The sequence below is a fragment of the Brachyistius frenatus genome, unplaced genomic scaffold (genome assembly GCF_029030835.1).
Source record: "Brachyistius frenatus isolate BFR_SWC_R1_liver_20210118 unplaced genomic scaffold, ASM2903083v1 Contig_256, whole genome shotgun sequence".
NCBI lineage: Eukaryota > Metazoa > Chordata > Actinopteri > Embiotocidae > Brachyistius > Brachyistius frenatus.
Genome location: NW_027210855.1, coordinates 177,591 through 197,926, shown reverse-complemented (window position 1 = coordinate 197,926; position 20,336 = coordinate 177,591). Strand labels below are relative to the sequence as shown.

The window sequence follows — 20,336 nt, the reverse complement described above, 5'->3', positions numbered from 1 at the left end:
CAAATGTAATTACTGGTATTAAAAAGTGTGTACATTTTGGTTGTTTTTGGGCAATGACAGTGTGAATTATTGCATGTTTTTATACGTTTTAAATGATCGCCGTGACGACCGTGGAGGAGATATACCCCCCCACACACACACACACAGCCTCCCCACCCCTCTTTCTGTGATCTCGTAGGACTTGCTTCACCTCAGTCAGGCTCCAGCGCTTCGCCCCCCCCCCCCACCCTCCCTCCACCCTCCCCAAGCCGGCAGCATCACCGAGCTAACAAGTCTTTGTGAGGAGAGAGGAAGAGGAAGAGGAGGAGGAGGAAGAGGAGGAGGAGGAGGAGGAGGAGGGGGCAATCAGACATCGAGAGAGAGAGAGAGAGAGAGAGAGAGAGAGAGAGAGAGAGAGAGAGAGAGAGCTTGACAGTATGAGGGTGCAGCGGGAGGCAGGCGTCAGATAGTGACAGAGGCTGGCGAGGTGCTCGCTCGCTCTCGCGCACACACACACACTCACACACTCACACACACACACACACACACACACACATATATATATATATATATATGTGCCGCCAGAGGCTGCCGGATAAAGAGAGAGAGAGAGAGAGCGAGCGAGCGAGAGGGAGGGCGAGCATCATGGCAGCGCTCACCGCATCATCACGACACATGGGGATGTTTGGCCGCCGCCGGTCGAGCGGCGCCGTGTGAGCAAAAGGGGGGGAAACGGGAGAGGAGGACTTCCTGGAAAAGCCAAAAAGGCGAGCCGAGGAGGAAACAGGTCAGTGGCGGAGGAGGAGGAAGAGGAGGAGGAGGAGGAGGAGAAGGAAGAGTAGGAGGAGGAGGAGGAGGAGGAGGATGCCGATTTTTACATTTGTCAATAGGTAAATCCCGGCGGTAAGTGGACATGTATGGGGGGGGGGGGGAAAGGGGGGAGGCTGCATGCGAGCGGGCTTGCATCACCTTCCCGTGGCATCACAATGCATAAAAAATAGATGTGTTTTTTTGTTTGTTTTGTTGTTTTGTTTGTTTGTTGTTGAAAAGCATGAAAACTGGAGTTTTCCGTTTGTTTGATTAGCGGGGAAGGGCGAGACACGTAGAGAGGGACGTCAGTTTGTCGGTTTTAAACGATAAAGAGGACGAAGAAGAAGAAGAAGAAGAAGAAGAAGAAGAAGAAGAAGAAGAGGGAGACAAAAGCTCGGTACCAGCGTTCGAGCCGGGCTCTGCTGCATATGATGTAATTCCCCCTCCCCCCTCCCCCCCGACCGGTCCCCGGTGCTGTCGGCTCAACAGTTCCTACCCGAAGAAAATACGATTTTTTTTTTTTTTTTTTTTTATTTTTTTAAATTTGAATTTGACTAATCAAGAAGAAGTGCGAGGAAGGCTGAAGACTTCCCGCCTCTTGAAGTGGAGAAAACTCCCCCGCGGGTGCGAAGCCGGCGCTTTATCAGACTCGTTACGGCACCACCTTCAAATTTTTCCCAAAACAAAAGCGACCAATGGGGGGGGGGGGGGGGGAACAGCTGCACGAGCTCGGGCGACACGATTCGTTTCCCTGTTGGTTTTTTTTGAGGCTTCGAAACAAAACAAAAAACCACAAAATTCTGCAAGGTCACCGAACACCGGCGATGTCGTTTAAGTGTAAAACATTTCAAATTCAAAAGCTTGTTTGTCCACTTTGACCTTCCGAACATCGTAGTAGAAAGTAACGGTCCTTCCGTTGCTTTCGCTTGTAATTTAAAAGTTTAGGACAATTGGCGGTTTAATCAATCCGTTACAAACAGAGGAAACGTTATTTTTCTTTACGACTACGTCCGGGGATCGAAGTTAAAACGTTTATTTTTGAGCTGCTTATATTTCTGTTTCACTAGATTTGAAAGGGAAATGACACTGCATATATGTTTGATACCTTTAGTGACTTTGCAGATTCACATTAATAATACAAATTGCAATTATAATGGGGGGGAGAAGCTAATCTTATTGGTGAATTGGGAGTAATGTACAACGCTACCCGGCGATGTATACAGTTTAATTAGTAAATTGTGAATTATTACCATTATCATTATTATGGCTTTGAAAGTTCTCAAAGATAAGACACAAAAAAAAAAAAAAAAAAACAGAATGAAAGAAAAATAAGGTACTTTTTCGTTTTTAAGTTGCACATTTTCGTGTTTTTAAAAAGGCCGATTTGACAAAACATGACTCGGCAAAAGCGCGTTGCGCCCGACACGACGCGAGTATTTAAGCTGGGAATCGCTCTGCCGTTCACCTCGCGGCCATTTGCGGTTGTCCAGGTTGTACCCGGTTGCCGGCGGGAGGAGCCACAAGATGAGCGGGATCCTGAAGAGGAAGTTGGACGAGGCCCCGCCCCCCTACCTGTCCCTGCGGGGGTCCGACGATGACGACGACGAGGAGGTTTCCTGCAGCGACAGCGGCAACAGCAGCGACAGCCTGAACCACTCGGTGCCCTCCGGACCGCTGGACTGTAAGAGCTCGCCGACTTCCTGTACCAACAACAGACACACACACAAAAAAAAAAAAAAAAAAAGCATCAGCTGTTTTTTCGTGATTTAACGTACTCAAACTTTCTTACTTTCCCTTAATTGCCGCCTTTGACTCTGATTTTTAAGATGTCTGGGTGCTTTCCGACGAGTAGGACGTTTCCACGGTGTCCCACCAAGGTCTATTTCGGGACCACTTTTTTTTTTTTTTTGTACGATAAACACCGCGACCCGGTCGCGTGCGGAGAGGTCCCGCGGCGGAAGTCCGCCTCTACGCTGACGACTCACCGCCGTGCACCAAAGAAATTTAACGCCGCGGAGGGTTTAGCTACGTTAGCGGCGCCGCTTTACTCGGCCGGGTATCGGCGGCGTTTTGCGGCGAGGCCCGATGGTAGCAGACTTCAGATGGTTACTGCTGCGCTACTTGTAATAATTTGCCGACTGCGACTTTTCTCTACGCTACGCGCTGCTTGCGTTCTTAGCGTGAATATCTCACTCGCGATCGGCGCACGGGCAAAAGCCGCGCGGCGCAAAAAAAAAAAAAGTCAACCAATTCTGAATCTGTAGATTTAAACCGTGATTTTCTTTTTAATTCGGTACGTTAATTCCGTTGTCAGCGTCTCTCCAGCAGCAGCAGCAGCAGCAGCAGTCGAAGCGCCTGCGCGGCCGCAACGTGCACTTCGAGGGCGTGACGGTGTACTACTTCAACCGGCGGCAGGGCTTCACCAGCGTGCCCACGCAGGGCGGCAGCACCCTGGGCATGTCGCCGCGCCACAGCGGCGTGCGGCGCTTCACGCTCCGGGAGTTCGCCGCCGAGCAGAAGCGGAGCCACCGCGACATGCTGAGGGACCACCTGAAGGAGGAGAAGCTCAACGCCATCAAACTCAAAGTCAGTGGAGAGACGGTCTCGAAACATAGGCGTTCCCCCCCCCTCCCCCTTCCCTCAATCCGCCCCTTAATCTAACCCCCTCTCCCTCCCCCTCCCGTCCTCCAGCTGACCAAGAACGGCGCCGCGCCGTCGGCGGAGGCGGACGCCCTGACGCTCGACGACATCTCCGAGGACGACCTGGACGTGGACAACACGGAGGTGGACGACTACTTCTTCCTGCAGCCGCTGACCACCAGGCGGCGCCGCGGCCTCCTGCGCGCCTCGGGCGTCCGCCGCATCGACGTGGACGAGAAGCACGAGCTGCGCGCCCTCCGCGTGTCCCGGGAGGAGTGCGGCTGCCGCTGCCGGGGGGCGTGCGACCCGGGGACGTGCGCCTGCAGCCTGGCCGGCATTAAGTGCCAGGTAAATGGAACTGTGGTGAGGCCCGTCTATAATACTCAAAAGTGTTGTTCGTGTCTTGTCTGTGCGGTACCGGGCCGAAATCTGAGAATCCGTTTTCGGGTACGGACTAGAAAAACAAAAATAAATAAATAAATAAATAAAAGCGCTTCAAAATATCACTTTGGACCCGGACTGGATGTTATCAGCCAGGAAAAGTTCGGACACGGATCCCGCAGGAGGAAGCCTTTTATTTATTCGTTTGTTTTTACTACGTGACTTTACGAGCGCGTACGTCCTCCTCCTCCCACCCTCCCACCCTTCCCACCCCGGCGTTCCTGACTGGAATCACGGGGAAACGTACCGACGACTTCCCGCTGAAATTTATGTACCGATCTTTTGAAATGTTGAAGTCCCATTCAGCAAATTCAGCTTTGCTTTGATTTTTAACAACCGTTCGTAATCGCAGCGCTGAGTAATTTAAAAGGGAAGTTTTAGCTTTAACCCCGGTCGGTTCAAAATGAGGATTTCATTCAATTCCAATTTTGTTTTTTTTAATTATAATTTGTTTTTTTTTCAAGGGCGATAGGATCTGAACACATTTGGCGAAAACGAAAAGCTTTAATTACCAAACGCAGGCCCGACTACACAAAAATTGAATTACAATGCAGGCGAACCGAAAGGAATTACTGAGGTCAAATATCCAAAACTGAGTCCCACGAAGTGAAACGAGAGGTGAGTCATTTCAAAATGAAATAAGGACAAAGGCTGACGAAGTAAAACAGGGAAACCCAAAACACAAACGGGTCCAAACCATGACGATAACGCCGACTCGGCAGTTGTCGACAGTAAATCTCTACAAATACGTCCACAAAGTCCGGATCTAAATTCTGCATTAAAAGCTAGTCTGAGTATTTAGATTGTAGTTTTGTGCGCTAAACTTTAAAAATAAAAAAAAGTGGGCATCGTCCACCATTTCCCAGGAGGCCTTGCGCCTGAATGAAGTGGACGACCTCCGAACCTGCGCCTCTTCGTTCGCCGTACAGATTTTTTTTTTTTTTGGGTTAATCTACCTTTTGAGCTTCGTGCATTATTGAGTTGAAGGTTTTTGGATCCGAGGTGATGAGTTTGATTTTGAACACAGACGGGCGTGCGACCCTTCAGTCGGTCCCGATTTGAAGGGTTTCGGGTGTGTAATAGTTTCGGTAACAGCCGCTCCCGCGGTTTCTCCGATTTGGGGCTTTTTTTTTTTTTTTTTTTTTTTTTTTTTTTATGTATTTATTTTTTTGCCGCTCGCTCGCTGCAGTAACTCATATCTCCGTCCTCAGGTGGACCGCATGTCGTTCCCCTGCGGCTGCACCAAGGAGGGCTGCAGCAACACCACGGGCCGCCTGGAGTTCAACCCGGTCCGCGTGCGCACCCACTTCCTGCACACCATCATGAAGCTGGAGCTGGAGAAGAGCCGCGAGGAGCAGTATCAGCAGCAGCAGCAGCAGCAGCAGCTCGTAACCAACGGTAACGGTTACCATGGCGACTCCACCTTGGTCCAGCAGCAGCAGCAGCAGCAGCAACAACCGCAGCAGTTTCCACTGATGAGCAGCACGCCGCACATTCCCATCATGCACCTCCAGAACACAGACACAGACTCGCATCTGGACGAAGAGGAGGAGGAGGAAGATGAGGAGGAAGAGGACGACGACGACGACGAAGCTTACGACGAGGACGGCAGCAGCGTGTGCAGCGGGCTGTCGGACTGCAGCACGCACAGCTTGGACACCATCGACCCCGAGGAGGAGGAGGAGGAGGACGAGGACGACGAGGAGGAGGAGGAGGAGGACGAGGAGGACGAGGAGGAAGACGAGGAAGACGAGGAGAACGAGGAAGACGACGACGAAGACGACGAGGACGACGAGGAAGACTGGGGTTGTCCTCCGCCCTACTCGGTCCCACTCCCGTCCGTCATGAGTTACTCCAGCGGCGCGCTCGTCGTGAGTCCGTTCCACGGCGGCGCCCAGATGCAGCACGGTTTCCACGGCGACAACGCCGGTGCCGCTCCGGCCCCGGAGCCGGCGTCGGAGTCCGACACGAACACAGAACTCCCGGGTTCGTCCGGGTCCCAGCGGCAGACGGCGGCGGAAGTACGAGAGCAGCCGCGCGGCGATCGAACGGCGGCGGCGGCGGCGGCGGGCGTGTGAAAGGACCGGTCGCCATTTTGGAAAAATCTTTTGTCAAGAAATGTGACCTTGAACCGTTAAGAGTTTGATTTATTCTTGATAAGTGCACTTCCAAAGATAGAGAGAGTCTCACGTTTCGACACGGGACGGCCACAGACGTCCTCCTCAGCTCAACTTCTTTCTCATTAAAAAAAAAAGAAAAAAAGGGACAATAAAACTTTGGAAAAAATCCTCACCGATAATAAACAAAACTACATTGTGACTATATAACGTATAATTTACGCCATCATAAAGTCCTCAATCATCGCCGCATGTTTTTTCCTGGTTGTAACTGGCATCTATGACAAATCCCCCCCCCCCCGAAAACAAACAAAACAAACAAAAAACAAACAAACAAACGTTGATTTCGAGGTGCTGAGTATTTGTTTCACTATTTTTCCGTGCTGCTGTTTTCATTGTTGCTGCTGATGGTTCTTAAATGTCTGTGTCGCATGTGATCCAAAACATTTACCAAAGAGAAGTGACGTCACGGGCAAAACACTCTCCTGTATAAACAACAGCATCTCTTATCTTCATACTAAGTCTGGTTTTTAGCAGCATGGCTAAATATTAGCAATTATTGGATAAATTGGTGTAACTAATTGCCTATATTAAACCCATGATTATGTTGTTTGTTTGTTTTTTTAATCGCAATGGCTCCCCCTGGCGGCCTCTCATCGAGCTGCTTGGTTAGCGACGAGCAGCTAAAATGGATTCTCTAGCACTTTTAGGCGGTTAAAAACAAACATGTCCGACGGACGGAATATATGACGTGGTCGTGTGACGTCACGCTCACCGTGTTGACGCGAAGAAGCCGTCATAGTGGAGAGTCCGGGGGAAGCCTGCTGACGACATACTAAGGCGGAGAGTTGCGCGCAAGTTTCCGGCGTAGGCGCAGATCCCGCCCCAGAGCCCTGTTTGATTGGCTGTTGAACATTCCACTGATTTTGATACATGGAACAACGGGTTTACGGTAACGCCCAACACACGTCACTCACGGTTCCGAATGCGCAACATGAATCAGAGCATTCTGGGAAATCCCTCATTACGTATCCCAACACACAACTACGTGAATTCAGTCATACGTTTGAGGAGAGTTGTGACGTATTCCTCTCGTCCCCACCCCCTTTTTTTTAATTTTTTTTTTAAAGAACTTTATTGAACAAGATTCAAAATTCACAAACAGCGTAGACAAGTACGCGTTATTTGGTTCTGCAAAGGTCGCAATGTGCAAATAATAGGTACGACAGCGTAGCAAATAAATTAAATTAAATAAAAAATAAACAAACATAAATGGATTTAAAGACTCAAATTCCCTTAATGTAAAAATATCATCGGGGAAAAAGACATATAAATTTAAAAAAAGAGCATATTATTCCTCTTAATTAATAATTCCATTCCAGAAAAATAATAGAACACGTGTACAATGGTCAAAATAAATGTATTCATGGTTCATTATAACAGAAATTACATTTGTTTTCAATGTCCAACAGTCGACGCACGATGGCGCCAAAAACCCGACCGGCTTTAAAACCGCCCAGATGTGACCCGAGACCACGGAGTGTTTTGTCTGTGAACATGATCTCCTCGTTGTTGCGGCCATGACGGCATCAACACACTTGTTTCAGCTTTTTTTTTTTTTTTTTTTAATTTTCCCAGTGAAGACTAATTAACTTTGTCTCTCAAAAACTGCCGAGGACTGGAGGGTGGGGGTGGGAGGTGTTGGGGGGGGGGGGGGGGTCCTTTATGTTCTTTGTAAAACTGTACATTTACACGAACGTGTGAATAAAAAAATTAAAAAAATCAGTTGAACACCCATCTCGGGTTTAATTGCTGGTTAATTAATTGCGTTGGTGGTTAACTGTCTGAATGAAATGTTGTATTCTACCAGCAGGTGGCGCCTGGTGCCCTCTTAACTGACTCCATCTTGCCTTCTCCTCACTTGACATCCTCCAACATCAGAGGAGAGGCGGGTGGTGGTGGTGGTGGTGGTGGTGTGTGGGGGGGGGGGGGGGTTAATAAATAGTTTTTCTGACGTCAGTGACTTACATGATTTCTGTCTCAAGACAAATCTGAGACGCCGGCTTCGCTCAGAACATTAAACTTAATTTAAACCTGTTTTTTGTGACTGAAAACGATAAAAAAATAATAATAATAATAATTTAAACAAAAGCGCACCTACGTCAGTCTGCAGGGACGCACGGTTTGACGTCAACACACACCTGTGGTTTTCCAGTCCGAACTGCTGCGTCACCCTGATGATGTACCTACCAACCCCCCGCCCCACACACACACACACACACACACACCTCCTCCCTCCTCCCACCTCCCACCCAAACCGGTGCTGCCAGTTGTTTTTTTTTAGACGTCGTTGCACCTCGCCGCCACCGGAGGGCACTGCTGAGCTACGCGCGCACGCACACACACACACACACACACACACACACACACACACACACACACACACACACACACACAGTGCATTGGCTGCTTTTGGAGGGAGGGCTGGAGGGGGAGGGGTGAAGCGGAGATCAGACAGCGGCAGGAGGGGAAATGCTTTCACGGCTCGTGCAGCAGGTGCGGCGCACAACGGGGAGCTAAACGCGCGCTCACGTCGTCCACAGCGGTGACGTGTCAACAGTACACGCTGCACACGTTGGGAACACAAGGCCACGAGACTCGACCTCTCCCTTTCACTGATACACATCTACAGGTGTGTGTTGTTTAGGAGGAGGAGGGGGGGGGGGTTGAAGACGGGAATGCCTCCTTGGCCTTTTTAGTCTCTCCCCCCCCCGCGTGGTATTGTGGGTAAGCAAGCTCAAGAGATGATGCTGATCGATCACAGGCAGGGGAGGGAGCTGTGATGTGAGGTTGCCAGGCAACAGGAAGGAAGGGAGAAAGCAGGAGCAGCAAGAAAGCGTTTGGAAGGCGGGGGCGGGGGGGGGGGGGGTCTCGGTTGTTGTTTTTATTCACCTCCGTCTCCTCCCCCCACCTCCTCCCACCTCCTCGTACACGCCTGTGTTGCAAGTTTCAAGTGGTTACATGGAAAGATGACCTCAAATCATTTTGAAAACAAAAAAAAATACAACAAAGTATGTTGTTTATTTTTTATTTCATGTGTTTGAAATAGTAATACGAGTATAAGAATATAAACTCCGGGAGAAATCTAATTAAATGGTTGGGGTTTTTTTGGGGGGGTGGGCAATTTATTATGTTTAGATTAAACCATAATTTATTATTATTAATAATAATAATTATATACTAGAAATAAACCATTGATTTAAACATAACCTTGTGGCTATGACAGGGATTTTTTTTTATTGATTTTGGTGAACTACTTGTTGTATAATTTTACTTCGGGTACGCTTTAACGTTTTATGCAAATTTTTCCGGAAGCATTTGATCATCCTTTTTTTTTTTTAAATAAAAAGTATACTCTAACTTGCAACAATCGTGTAAAGACTTCCACCTCTGGCGAGGTTCACCCTTGAGAGTCCCAGCTGTCTATATTCAACACGTTATCAAATCATCTCGGTGTCTTCAGTAACGTCTTTAAAACCTCGTTGGATATTCAGAGCCTCTTTACCTCCTTTAAAATAAAAAATAAAAAAAAATTAAAAATATGCTTCCCAAAATAGGTTTTATTTTGGAAATCTAAGATTTTTGTGTTTTGTTGCCACAATCATCTTTGGTTATAACAAAAAAAAATAAAAACTTAAAATACAAAACGATACATTTAAATGTAACATGTACTTGAACCACATGGATGATCCAGTTCAACCTGTAAAAGCAAAAAAAATAAATAAATAAATAAACAATTGAAAATAAACAAGAGAAAATAAAGAAGCACTTACAAAAAATATTGTCTTTTATTCTTTTGGTTTTTCAAATTGTGTTACCATATGAGCGGACAGTAGTCACTTCTTGCATGCGGTTCACTGAAACACTACAAAGCGCAATGAGAGATGGCTACTGATTGCTTCATGGTTGGTATCTACAGATAATGGGGAGGGTGGGGAGAGGGACCATACGAGCGTTTCGTGTGTCACAAGTGCTCGAAAAACGGGGAGGAAAAAAAACAAAACGTAACGACTAAATTCTAGAAAAAAAAGAAAAAGAAGAAAAGTCCGAAAGGAATCTGAAAACTCGCTCGTATCTACAGTAGAAATGTTATTTTAATCGTCGGTGGAGTCGATCGCACAACGTAGAAGATTTTACATTCTCGCTTTCTCGCGTATGTACACACAAACACACTTACGTATACGAACCGCCACACGTTGGTATTACATCGCAGTAGTGGAGTAGGGGGAGGGGGGTGTTTAAAAAAAAAAGGTGCTCTTACATCGGATGTAAGCGTGATGCATACTGTGGGCCCAAAATATCTATATCGTATGTACAAAACCAGACGTTAGAACCACTCGCAAACATCGGATGTCATCGTTGGAACCTTGAAGTGGGATACGTCGTCTCTCCACTCGAGTTAGAGAGACCCGACATTTTCTTTTTCTTTTTTTTCTCGTGTAGTTTTAATTTTCTTTACAGGAGCTTTTCTGGGAGATGTGGCGAGGAGGGCGGGGCTTGGGAAGGAGGAAGGCGGGGCTTGCCGGGACAACCAATGTATCCGAGGTTTGTGGAGCTTAAAAGGAGGGTTTTTTACTTTTTATTTTTTTTTATTTTGGGGAAATGCTCTTTGCTGGCCAGAGTACGACGAGAAGACGGATACCACTCTGTACACGTTAGCTAGGAGCGCTAGAGCGGGGAGCTAATTAGCTTAGCTTAGCCTGCATGAAAACTGTCAATATAAGCGTTAAGTTGTTGTTGTTGTTATTTTTTTAAATGTCTCATTCCTTCAGCTTGCATACATTCAGCTTCTCCGTATGTAGGGATTTTCTACGGAAACGGGGGCATGATTTCAACGATCACCAATGTCGCCCGCGGCACTACGACGTATTTGTTCGGCGCACTTTTCGTTGTTTTTTTTTGTTTTTTTTAGCCGCGCTGTGGTTTCAAGGCGGTCGTCGTCGTTTTTTTTTCCCCCGGCGTCGACTCGTCTCCCCGTTGCCCTCGGCGATTTTTACGACAGCGAAAGCAACAGTGGACGCATCCTTGCGAATAACGACGCAAAAATAGTAGAAAACATTCTTTCTCGTTGAAAAAACAAACAAAAAAACTCGTAACCCCCCCCCCCCTCCTCCACCCCGATAAATAAAAAATACAAATAAAAGTGGAGTACTTGTAAAGTGATACAGCCATTGTTAAATTCAAGACACTGGATTTATAGTAGTAGCAGCGGCACTAGCTACAGACAACTTAACGGTACACTCAAGTGTGTCAGATAGTGACGACGACCAAAGAGGGAAATCACAAGCGTTTTGCAGAGAAGTTGTTCACGCTCCGCTCAACATCTCCCGATAATTCGCTTTTCCTCAGATACCGTTGTTTTTCTTTTTCCTTTTTTTTTCCCCCCGCCCACCCGGCACAGCGTTCCTTAAATCTCTGAACGATCAACAACACAAGCGTACATTTATCTACTCTCTCCTCCCCCCTCTTCCCCTTCTAGAAGCTGTAAACAAAATGTGCCCCCCCCCCTCACCCTTCCCCCCAAACGTCTTCTCTCGAAGTCTTTTTTTTAAATTTTTTTTATTTCTTCCGGTCCTTGGAGTCTTTCCCTTTGTTCTCCTTGTCCCTGATCTCCTTCTCGTACTTGTCCGCGTCCGACTTGGTCACGCTGTTGTAGGAGGGCGGCGAGGCCGTGGACGGCGTCATGTCCGTCTTGTCCGAGATGGAGTTCTCGGGGAACTTGCCGATGACCATGACGTCCTTGTCGGGGTCGCGGACGCCCTCCTTGAGCCGCTCCTTGTAGAGCGCCGACGCCTTCTTCATGGCCAGGCGCATCAGGTAGCGGCGGAAGGCCCTCTGGATGACGGTGGCCGACATCTCCTCCTGCTTGCGGCGCAGCGTGGTGGTGATGGGCTCATAGGACACCTTGGACGGGTTGGACGCCATGAAGCGCTCCTCCATCTGCCCGCGCAGCACGTCCATCTCGCCGCCCTCGCCGAGCACGCGCTTGGTGAAGGCGAAGAGGATGTCGAGGCAGTGGATGCGCTCGCCGCTCACCATCGGCAGGTCCATGGAGATGAGCTGCAGCATGTTGGGCTTGGGCATGCGCAGCGGCGGGTCCAGGGCGTCGGCGAAGTCCGACAGCTTGCTGTACTCCATGAACTGCGTGGCGCCGGGGTCGAAGCGCTCCCACACCTCGTAGAACATCTCGAAGTCGTCCTCGCTCAGCGGCTCGGCGCTCTCCTCCGTGGCCACGCTGAAGTTCTCCAGGATGACGGCGATGTACATGTTGACCACGATGAGGAAGCAGATGATGATGTAGCTGACGAAGAAGAAGATGCCCACCGACGGGTTGCCGCAGTTTCCCTTGTAGTTGTTGCCCGGGTGCTCCGTCTGGCTGTCGCAGTCGGGCTCCCGCTTGTTGAGGATCGGCGCCAGCAGGCCGTCCCAGCCGCCCGACGTGGTGATCTGGAACAGGCAGATCATGCTGTTGCCGAAGGTCTCGAAGTTGAACATGTCGTCGATGCCCGCCTCCCGCTTGACGTAGGCGAAGTTGGACATGCCGAAGATGGCGTAGATGAACATGACGAGGAAGAGGAGGAGGCCGATGTTGAAGAGGGCCGGCAGGGACATCATCAGGGCGAAGAGGAGCGTCCGGATGCCCTTGGCGCCCTTGATGAGACGGAGGATGCGTCCGATCCGGGCGAGACGGATCACTCGGAACAGCGTCGGCGACACGAAGTACTTCTCGATGACTTCGGATAAAAACATACCTGCGGAAAGAGAAGAAAAAAACCAAAAAAAACCATCAGGATTCTTTGATTTTTCTCAAATAAGACGAGGGACGGGGGCACGGATATCTGACGAGTCGTTATGTCGATTAGCACACGCGACTATGCTTCTTTATTTCCCGTGTTTTTACTGGCCGCTTGTAATTCGACACTCCCGCCAGAAGGTGGCGCCCCGGGGAAGAATTTTCGTGTTTAAAAAAAAAAAAAAAAAAAAAAGACAGAATTTCAGAAACGGTAGCTTTTCGCTCGAAATCCTCCTCACCGACGATGGACAGGATCACCACCACGAAGTCGAATATGTTCCAGCCGATGGTGAAGTAGTAGTGGCGCAGCGAGATCATCTTGAGCACGCCCTCGCCGGTGAAGAGCACGATGAAGACCAGGTTGATCCAGTAGAGGATCTGGTCCATCTCCGGCGTCTGGTCGTCCGTCTCCACCATCATGGTCACCATGTTAAGGCAGATTAAGATCATGATGACGATGTCGAAGGCCTGCTTCGTGATGCAGTCGAACACGCAGCCTTGAAATGCATTCTGGGAGGAGGGAAGGAAAGGGGAGGGGCGGGGTTTAGTCGTCGCGGACGCCTCCGCTCGGAGACCGTCGGTGGTGGACGGGGGGAGGGGGGGGGGGTCTTACCGTTGGTCGAGGTATCGGTTTCTGCGGTTTCTTGGAGCCCAGCTTCTTCATGGCGTTGTAGTATTTCTTCTGCTCCTCCGTCATGAAGATGTCCTGACCTCCGAACTGAAGGCGGCACAACACAACCTGGTTACAACCACGTACCGCGGCGGGTGGGGAGGGGGGTTCTTTTACGATACAGCGTGACAGAACAACGCAGATAATTTAATTTTTAAAAAAAATTGGGGGGGGGGTTTCGTTTATTCATCGGTGGGATCGGTGAGTGGCGACAAGAGTGAACATGGAGTCACTCGGCTCTTGTTAATCAGAGAAATTACCCCCCCCCCTCCCACAGTATCACACACAAACACACACACACTCCCTGCTCACTGACTGGATGATGTGTGCCTGCAGGCGGGACTGGTGTCAACGCCGAAAACAACCGTCTGTGCGCACGTGTGACGCCGTGGGGACCGATGCGGCGTCTCAGTCGGTCTGTCAGTCAAGTCGAGTCAGACTCCCCCCCCCCCCCCACCACCCGACCCACTCCTCACACTCCTCCCTCTCTTGGGCGTTGGCAGTCGCACTCGTTAGCGCTCGGTTGAACGGAGGACACATTTCCAGACTGTGACACTGATGTGTGTGTGTGTGTGTGTGTGTGTGTGTGTGTGTGTGTGTGTGTTTCTCAGTGACTCATGCCCCCCCCCCCCCTCCTCCCCTCAGTAATCTTTGGCATATGATCATTATTCTGCAGCACACTTCACCACAGCTGTGGGTCTGAAGTGCTAAAATCTGTGCTGATAAATAAAGTAGATCTCTTTGCTCTAATTCAGTTCAAGAATCTATAACTTTCATTTAACGTGCGAGTTTAAATCAACTTCATGAATAATACATACGTCCTTGTTGCGTTTTTTTTTTTTTAGTTTTTTGTTTTTTTTTACTAGAGTTTACATTTTTGGACGGAACGTGTTAATAAATGCAACTCATCTTTTTCTTCTGCTGGTTGAAGTTGTCGATGATGACGCCGATGAACAGGTTGAGGGTGAAGAAGGAGCCGAAGATGATGAAGATGACGAAGTAGAGGTACATGTACAAGTTCACTTCGTACTCGGGCTGGTCCTCCAACTGGAAAACGAGACGGGAAAACAAAATTTAAATAAATAAATAAATAAAAAAGTCAGATCGATCCCTCGTCGACGAAATGAATCGACGGTCGAATTCTCGAGGGGTGTTTTCAAACCACTCTGTAAGCGTGGAGAGACTTACGTTTCGAGAGTCCACCGCCGCGTACATGATGTCCATCCAACCCTTAAATGTTGCCTGAGAGGAGAGGAGCAAGGAGTTTTTACGTCAACTGTCGCACAAAAGCCTGTAATTCAGTGACAGTGCTGCGTTCAACAACACTAATTTAATACAGCAAGCAACAACAACAAAAAACACTTCAAGATTCAGCGATTCAATAATCGAATAGTCGTTATAAATGTAAAGAAATGCATTAGCACGTGCGACTCTTCCTTTTTTTTAACCAGTTTTCACCGGCGCCCGGTTGTAATGCCTCCCTCCCGTCAGAAGGGGGCGGTAATCGGCCCAAAGGCGAATATTCGATTAATAAAATCGAATCATTTCGAATCGTACTTTTTGCTCGACATGTCCATCCCAGCATTTATAAATATGTCTTTCGGTTCGTTCGCTCGTTTTATCGTTTACGTCAAAACATTAAGGAACAGCTTTTTTTTTTTTTGCATCACAAACGTATTTTAATTCTCAAACGTAGGATAGCGATTGAAATCATCTTAATGAATTTGAAGTGTGAACCGGGCAGCCAGGAAAATACAAGCGCTAAATCGATTGATTAATGCGTCGTATTAAATTTAATGATGTATTAAATTAAATTACAAAATGTAACTTAGCCTTTTAAAAACGCACCTATTTCTTCTGCTCGAAAATTGCATACCTATAATAAAAAGTATACCTCTGCAAGCGCAATAAAAAAAATTAAAAAAAATATTTGCAATAATAAAGGGAACCCTTGTGAGATTTGTGTAAATATCAGTATATTTATGTCCATATTTGAATAATAGTTTTGCCAAGTCTTCTCCGTGGCCCATCGTCGGGGGCCTCCGGGGCTTAAAGGGTTAAGGCCGAAGGAAAGTCAAATCAAGGGCCGACGTCGAGAGCAGAGGCCGGACGGTTCGATCGTGAATAAATACCCCCCCACCCCGCCCAAAAATAATAATTTGATATTTCATTTTTGTCTCACCACTTGCAGCAGAGCCAGATACCCGGCGCCGACGTTGTCGAAGTTGATCTTGACGTTCTTCCAGCGGGCGCTCTCGTTGGCCAGGCTCATGCAGTCACTGCGGTTGTTGACGACGCTGACGGGGAAGATCTCGTCGCTGGTGGTGTTGACGCAGTAGTAGTACTTCCCCGCGAACAGGTTGACGCCCATGATGCTGAAGATGAGCCAGAAGATGAGGCACACCAGCAGCACGTTCATGATGGAGGGGATGGCGCCCAGCAGAGCGTTCACCACCACCTGTGGAGGAGGGGGCGGGGCGAGGGGAGGGGGAGAGGAGGGGTCCGGAAACGTGGGGGGGGGGGGGGGGGGGAGTGGGCGACACGGGACAAACTCAGCCTTTCACCCGTCGATAACCAAAAACTAGAAAAAGCTGATTTTGACTATCGTCTAATCACTTAACTGCCACAAAAAAAAGCCAAAGACTGAATTAAATCCTCTTATCATTCAAAGCTGTGTTAATATTTAGCACACATGTAAACACCATAACTACAGAGAGAAATTTAAACAACGTCGACAAAAGTTTTGGAAAGGAGAAGGTGGATAGGTTTGACAAGAGTTTAACATTTGATAGGTAAAAAAGCAAAAACAGAAAAAAACCTTAGAGAGGCGGGATGAAGTCACAACATTTTTGATTTTTGACTGTAAATGAAAAAAGACACACAACAAAGAAAAAAATTACAGGTCAAAAGGCACCGCACAAAGCCAACGTCAGCAAAAACAACGCCCAGCTAATATACAGTAAGTCCATCGAGACGACGTGAAGGAGAGTCATGCAGATAGAAGAATTTACAGCGTTGAGACGAGATTACTTTACAGGAAGTTGTAATACGCATGCAGGACCTCTAAAACCATTTAGCGACATTTCTGATATCAAGCTTTAAAAATAGGAATATATATTAAGACTCCCTTTATCATTCGGGGGACATGCAAAGTGCACACATTTTTATTTTTTCAATCCCGTTCTAGCCGAAAGCAGCTAGAAGTTTTAAATATCTTTTTTCTTTTTTTTTTTTTTTGTTATTTTGAATACATTTGCTTTTATTGCCACAAGTTAGTCGAGTAACTCAAAAAGTTCCAACCTCAACCTTAATTTTATTTTCCCGAAGAATATAATTTCAGACACGATTCTCCGCATTTCATTCTCAAAATGGCGGTTCCAACTTTATTCTCAACGTTTTGACGTTTTTCTCGATAGCGATTAAAACAAAAATAAATAAATAAATCCTCCTCCTCTTTTTAAATTTATTTGACCTTAATGAAGCCCGTAATACTCCCGTCACAGAATATTACATTCTCGTGGAGTTTTTGTTGTTCCCAAATTCCCAGAATATTTGTCGTCGTTGTTGACAGAAAGAAAAATTCTTTTAAAAAAAAACCAAAAAAAACATCGTAAAATTAATTTTAAAGCTCTTAACACGTGTTTTTTTTGGTTTTTTTAAAAATAATTCTTCAGCAGCATATTTCTTTTAATAAAGTAAAACACAACGACCTGGCAGCGGTTTGTGTCGTCTAACTCTTGGCAATAAAGCAGCAAAAAAAAAAAAAAAAAAGATTTTATAATTTTACTTTACATCTCAAACTTGCACCATTAAAGACTGTTAAAAGCACAGCAGGGGGGGTTTCCAAAATGAAACGACTGCACTGCTTGTTTTCAGCTTCGCCCACCGACGAGTCCGTCCGTCCCTGTGTCCTTACCCTCATGCCCTCGAACCGAGACAGGGCCCTCAGGGGCCGCAGGGCTCGCAGCGTCCTCAGAGATTTGATGGCGGTGAGCTCGGAGTAGCCCAGAGCGTTCGCTACGAGGCTGACCAAGGACACCTGAGGGGAGACGAGCGTCAGAGATCGGCAGGGTTCGGGGGGAAGGGGTGAGGGGTTCGGTTCCCACGCGCACCCGGGGCGCGATTTTTAAAAAAAAAGAAACAAAAAGGGTGGGGTCAGGAGGGGGGTGGAGCATTAAAACGCTTTGAAAAATAAATACGAGTCTCTGAAACGGACACATGAGGGAGTAGTTTCACTTTTTTTTTTGACGAGCGCGCGTATTTTCGCCTTCGGGCGGCTCCGGGCCGGCCGCCTGACGGAAACGACGGCGCCCGAGCGTCAGCCAGTCCCGCCCAGGAAACGGCGGTCTCGCCGCCGCGGTAATTAACGCCAACTCGGCGGCTTTTGCGGGAGTTTGAAATTTGTAAAAAAAAAAAAAAAAAAATCCCGCGATTTGTTGCGCGAATAAAATGTCGTCAACGGGAGCTCGTTATCATTTTGGGGATTTAAAAAACAAAAAGAAAGAAAGAAAGAAAGAAAGAACGAAAGAAAGAAAGAAAGAAAATAAAAAAAATAAGAAAGAAAGAAAATTAAAAAAAAGAAAGAAAGAAAATTTAAATTTTTAAAAAAAAGGTGAGAACGAGCAGCAGCAATGTGTTTCATTTTTGCCGACTTGCAGTTTTTTCAAATTCCCGCAATTTTACGCAAACTCACTCAGAACATCGCAAATTACGTAACAATCGCAAAAAAAACAACCAAAAACTGCGAAATCCAGGAGGGACTGTTTGGTGTTGAGCTAGGCTAGCTGTCCCCCCCGCTTCCAGCCTTTACGCTAAGCTAACCGGCTTTCTCCACGCTACGACGCTACCTTTCTCCTCGGGGGAAGGACGGGGGAGGAAATCAGTTTGCGCTACTTTGACCGAGATGCGACAACACATACGTCCACGATGAGGAAGTCGAGCCAGCACCAGGCGTTGGTGAAGTACTTGACGAAGCCGTACGCCACCCACTTCAGCAGCATCTCCAGGATGAAGATGTAGGTGAAGACCTTGTCGGCGTACTCCAGCACCGTCTTGATGGTCCGCCGCTGCTCGATGTAGACGTCCTCGAAGGCCTGCGGAGAGGCGGAGACAGTTGAGCCGTCGGGCTCCCGTCGCCTAGGCAACCCCCCCCCCCCCCCCTTCGCCGTCGCCCGCTTACCAGCGCCCCGCTGCTGAGCAGGATCATGAATATGATGAAGGACTCGAACCAGTTGTGCTCCACGATGATGAAGCAGGTCTTCCTGAGCGTCCACCAGCTCTTGTACTCGTTGCCCTCCTCGTCGATCTGGCAGCACTGGAACCTGCTGACGCAGCCTGGGAACGCAGGAAGAGAGCGCTCGCTCGGTTATCGGTCGCCCGGGAGAGGCTCGTTCGGGCGGAGCTCGGCTACGCGAGGGGGCGCGGGGGGGGGGGGTGTTCGGGTGGCGCGAGGGACATTTCGGTCTCGTCGCGGTAGCGTTTCTATGGGGAAAATAAAATTCAAATGAAGCTCGCAATGAAAAGTCACGCCCGAGAATCCAAACGGCCGCACGTCTGGCCCGTTTCCCCCGTTTCCCCCGCTTCCCCCGTTTCCCCCGCTTCCCTCGTTTCCCCCGTTTCCCCCGCTTCCCCCGTTTCCCTCGTTTCCCCCGTTTCCCCCGCTTCCCCCGTTTCCCTCGCTTCCCCCGTTTCCCCGCGTCCCCCGTTTCCCCGCGTCCCTCGTTTCCCCCGTTTCCCCCGCGTCCCTCGTTTCCCCCGCGTCCCTCGTTTCCCCCGTTTCCCCCGCTTCCCTCGTTTCCCCCGTTTCCCCCGCTTCCCCCGCGTCCCCCGTTTCCCCCGCTTCCCTCGTTTCCCCCGTTTCCCTCGTTTCCCCCGTTTCCCCCGCTTCCCCCGTTTCCCTCGTTTCCCCCGTTTCCCCCGCTTCCCCCGTTTCCCCCGCTTCCCCCGCGTCCCTCGTTTCCCTCGTTTCCCTCGCTTCCCTCGTTTCCCCCGCTTCCCTCGTTTCCCCCGTTTCCCTCGTTTCCCTCGTTTCCCCCGTTTCCCTGACGAGGCGATTTTGCGGGAAACGGGACGATCGCTGGAGGTCCGTCGAGATAAAAATGTCAGGTTACATCACAAACCCGAAGGGGATCCCGCAGACTGCTTTTTCTTTTTTCTTTTCGTGTGTGTGTGTGTGTGTGTGTGTGTGTGTGTGTGTGTGTGTGTGTGTGTGTGTGTGTGTGTGTGTGCGCTCGCGTCCCGCCGAACATTCACATTCGCTGCCACTCAGCTGCGAGCGGCGGCAGTTAATGCGATTTTACTCCCCGTCTTGAAATGTGTTGCTCGGGAAGTGTTTGTCGTCGTCCTCCTACCTTTTTCGCCCCGCTTTTGCCCATTATCCTCCCTGCCCATCACCCCTCCCCCTCCCTTCCCCACCCACCCACCCACCCACCCACACACACACACACCCACCCCGCATCCCCTCTCTCACCCTCCGTGAAGCAGGCCTCGGGGTCCAGGGACTCCTCGGGCTCCAGCTCCACCGAGTCCACCCCGTCCCCAGGGGGCCGGATGTCGACCGTGCTCCCCTCCGACGAGCTCAGACGCTGGTGGTGGGGCTCCGTGTCGAGCTTCTGCATGGATGGGGGAGGGCGGGGGTGGGGTTGGTGGTGGTGGTGGTGGTGTGGGGGGGAGTAGGGAAGGGGAGGGAAGAAGACGCAAGTTACCCTGCACGCGCACCCGGAGGGGGGGGGGACCACAGAGAGGGCGCCGTAAGGGAGCCGAACCTTCTGAGCTGGGTTACCACGGTGACGCCTTTGGTTCACGTGGACTCCAGCGCCAACAACTC

At 49.1% G+C, this 20,336-nt stretch overlaps 2 protein-coding genes and 1 long non-coding RNA gene across 6 annotated transcripts in view; 1 reads left to right on the top strand and 2 right to left on the bottom strand.

Annotated features, from left to right (window-relative positions):
- Window positions 1-385: 385 nt before the first annotated feature.
- On the top strand, window positions 386-7,657 carry LOC138634271 (cysteine/serine-rich nuclear protein 3-like). Of its 4 annotated transcripts, none has more exons than XM_069721049.1 (5): window positions 386-766; window positions 2,280-2,470; window positions 3,104-3,375; window positions 3,481-3,792; window positions 5,082-7,654. In XM_069721049.1, the coding sequence occupies exons 2-5, from the start codon at window positions 2,314-2,316 to the stop codon at window positions 5,946-5,948; spliced, it is 1,608 nt and encodes a 535-aa protein (XP_069577150.1). In that variant the 5' UTR covers window positions 386-766; window positions 2,280-2,313; the 3' UTR covers window positions 5,949-7,654. The 4 variants fall into 4 exon arrangements, with proteins under 4 accessions (XP_069577150.1, XP_069577151.1, XP_069577149.1 ...); XM_069721050.1 differs by lacking the exon at window positions 386-766 and adding an exon at window positions 791-882 and having other exon boundaries at window positions 5,082-7,657; XM_069721048.1 differs by lacking the exon at window positions 386-766 and adding an exon at window positions 1,011-1,222 and having other exon boundaries at window positions 3,481-3,777; window positions 5,082-7,656.
- Window positions 7,658-8,134: 477 nt separating this feature from the next.
- LOC138634272 (uncharacterized) lies at window positions 8,135-8,707 on the bottom strand. Its single transcript, XR_011311965.1, has 2 exons — window positions 8,422-8,707; window positions 8,135-8,371 (listed from the first exon to the last, which is right to left on the bottom strand). It is a non-coding gene; the product is annotated as an uncharacterized lncRNA (long non-coding RNA).
- Window positions 8,708-11,569: 2,862 nt separating this feature from the next.
- The window catches only part of scn1lab (sodium channel, voltage-gated, type I like, alpha b), a 28,588-nt gene continuing 19,821 nt past the window's right edge, over window positions 11,570-20,336 (bottom strand). Inside the window, exons 18-28 of the mRNA XM_069721081.1 lie at window positions 19,980-20,121; window positions 18,690-18,844; window positions 18,430-18,603; window positions 17,427-17,549; window positions 16,329-16,370; window positions 15,693-15,968; window positions 14,699-14,752; window positions 14,422-14,557; window positions 13,454-13,560; window positions 13,080-13,350; window positions 11,570-12,799 (exon numbers count right to left, since the gene is read on the bottom strand). Coding sequence (XP_069577182.1) covers window positions 11,607-12,799; window positions 13,080-13,350; window positions 13,454-13,560; window positions 14,422-14,557; window positions 14,699-14,752; window positions 15,693-15,968; window positions 16,329-16,370; window positions 17,427-17,549; window positions 18,430-18,603; window positions 18,690-18,844; window positions 19,980-20,121 — 2,673 coding nt within the window. The 3' untranslated portion in view covers window positions 11,570-11,606. The remainder of the gene's footprint in view (window positions 12,800-13,079; window positions 13,351-13,453; window positions 13,561-14,421; window positions 14,558-14,698; window positions 14,753-15,692; window positions 15,969-16,328; window positions 16,371-17,426; window positions 17,550-18,429; window positions 18,604-18,689; window positions 18,845-19,979; window positions 20,122-20,336) is intronic.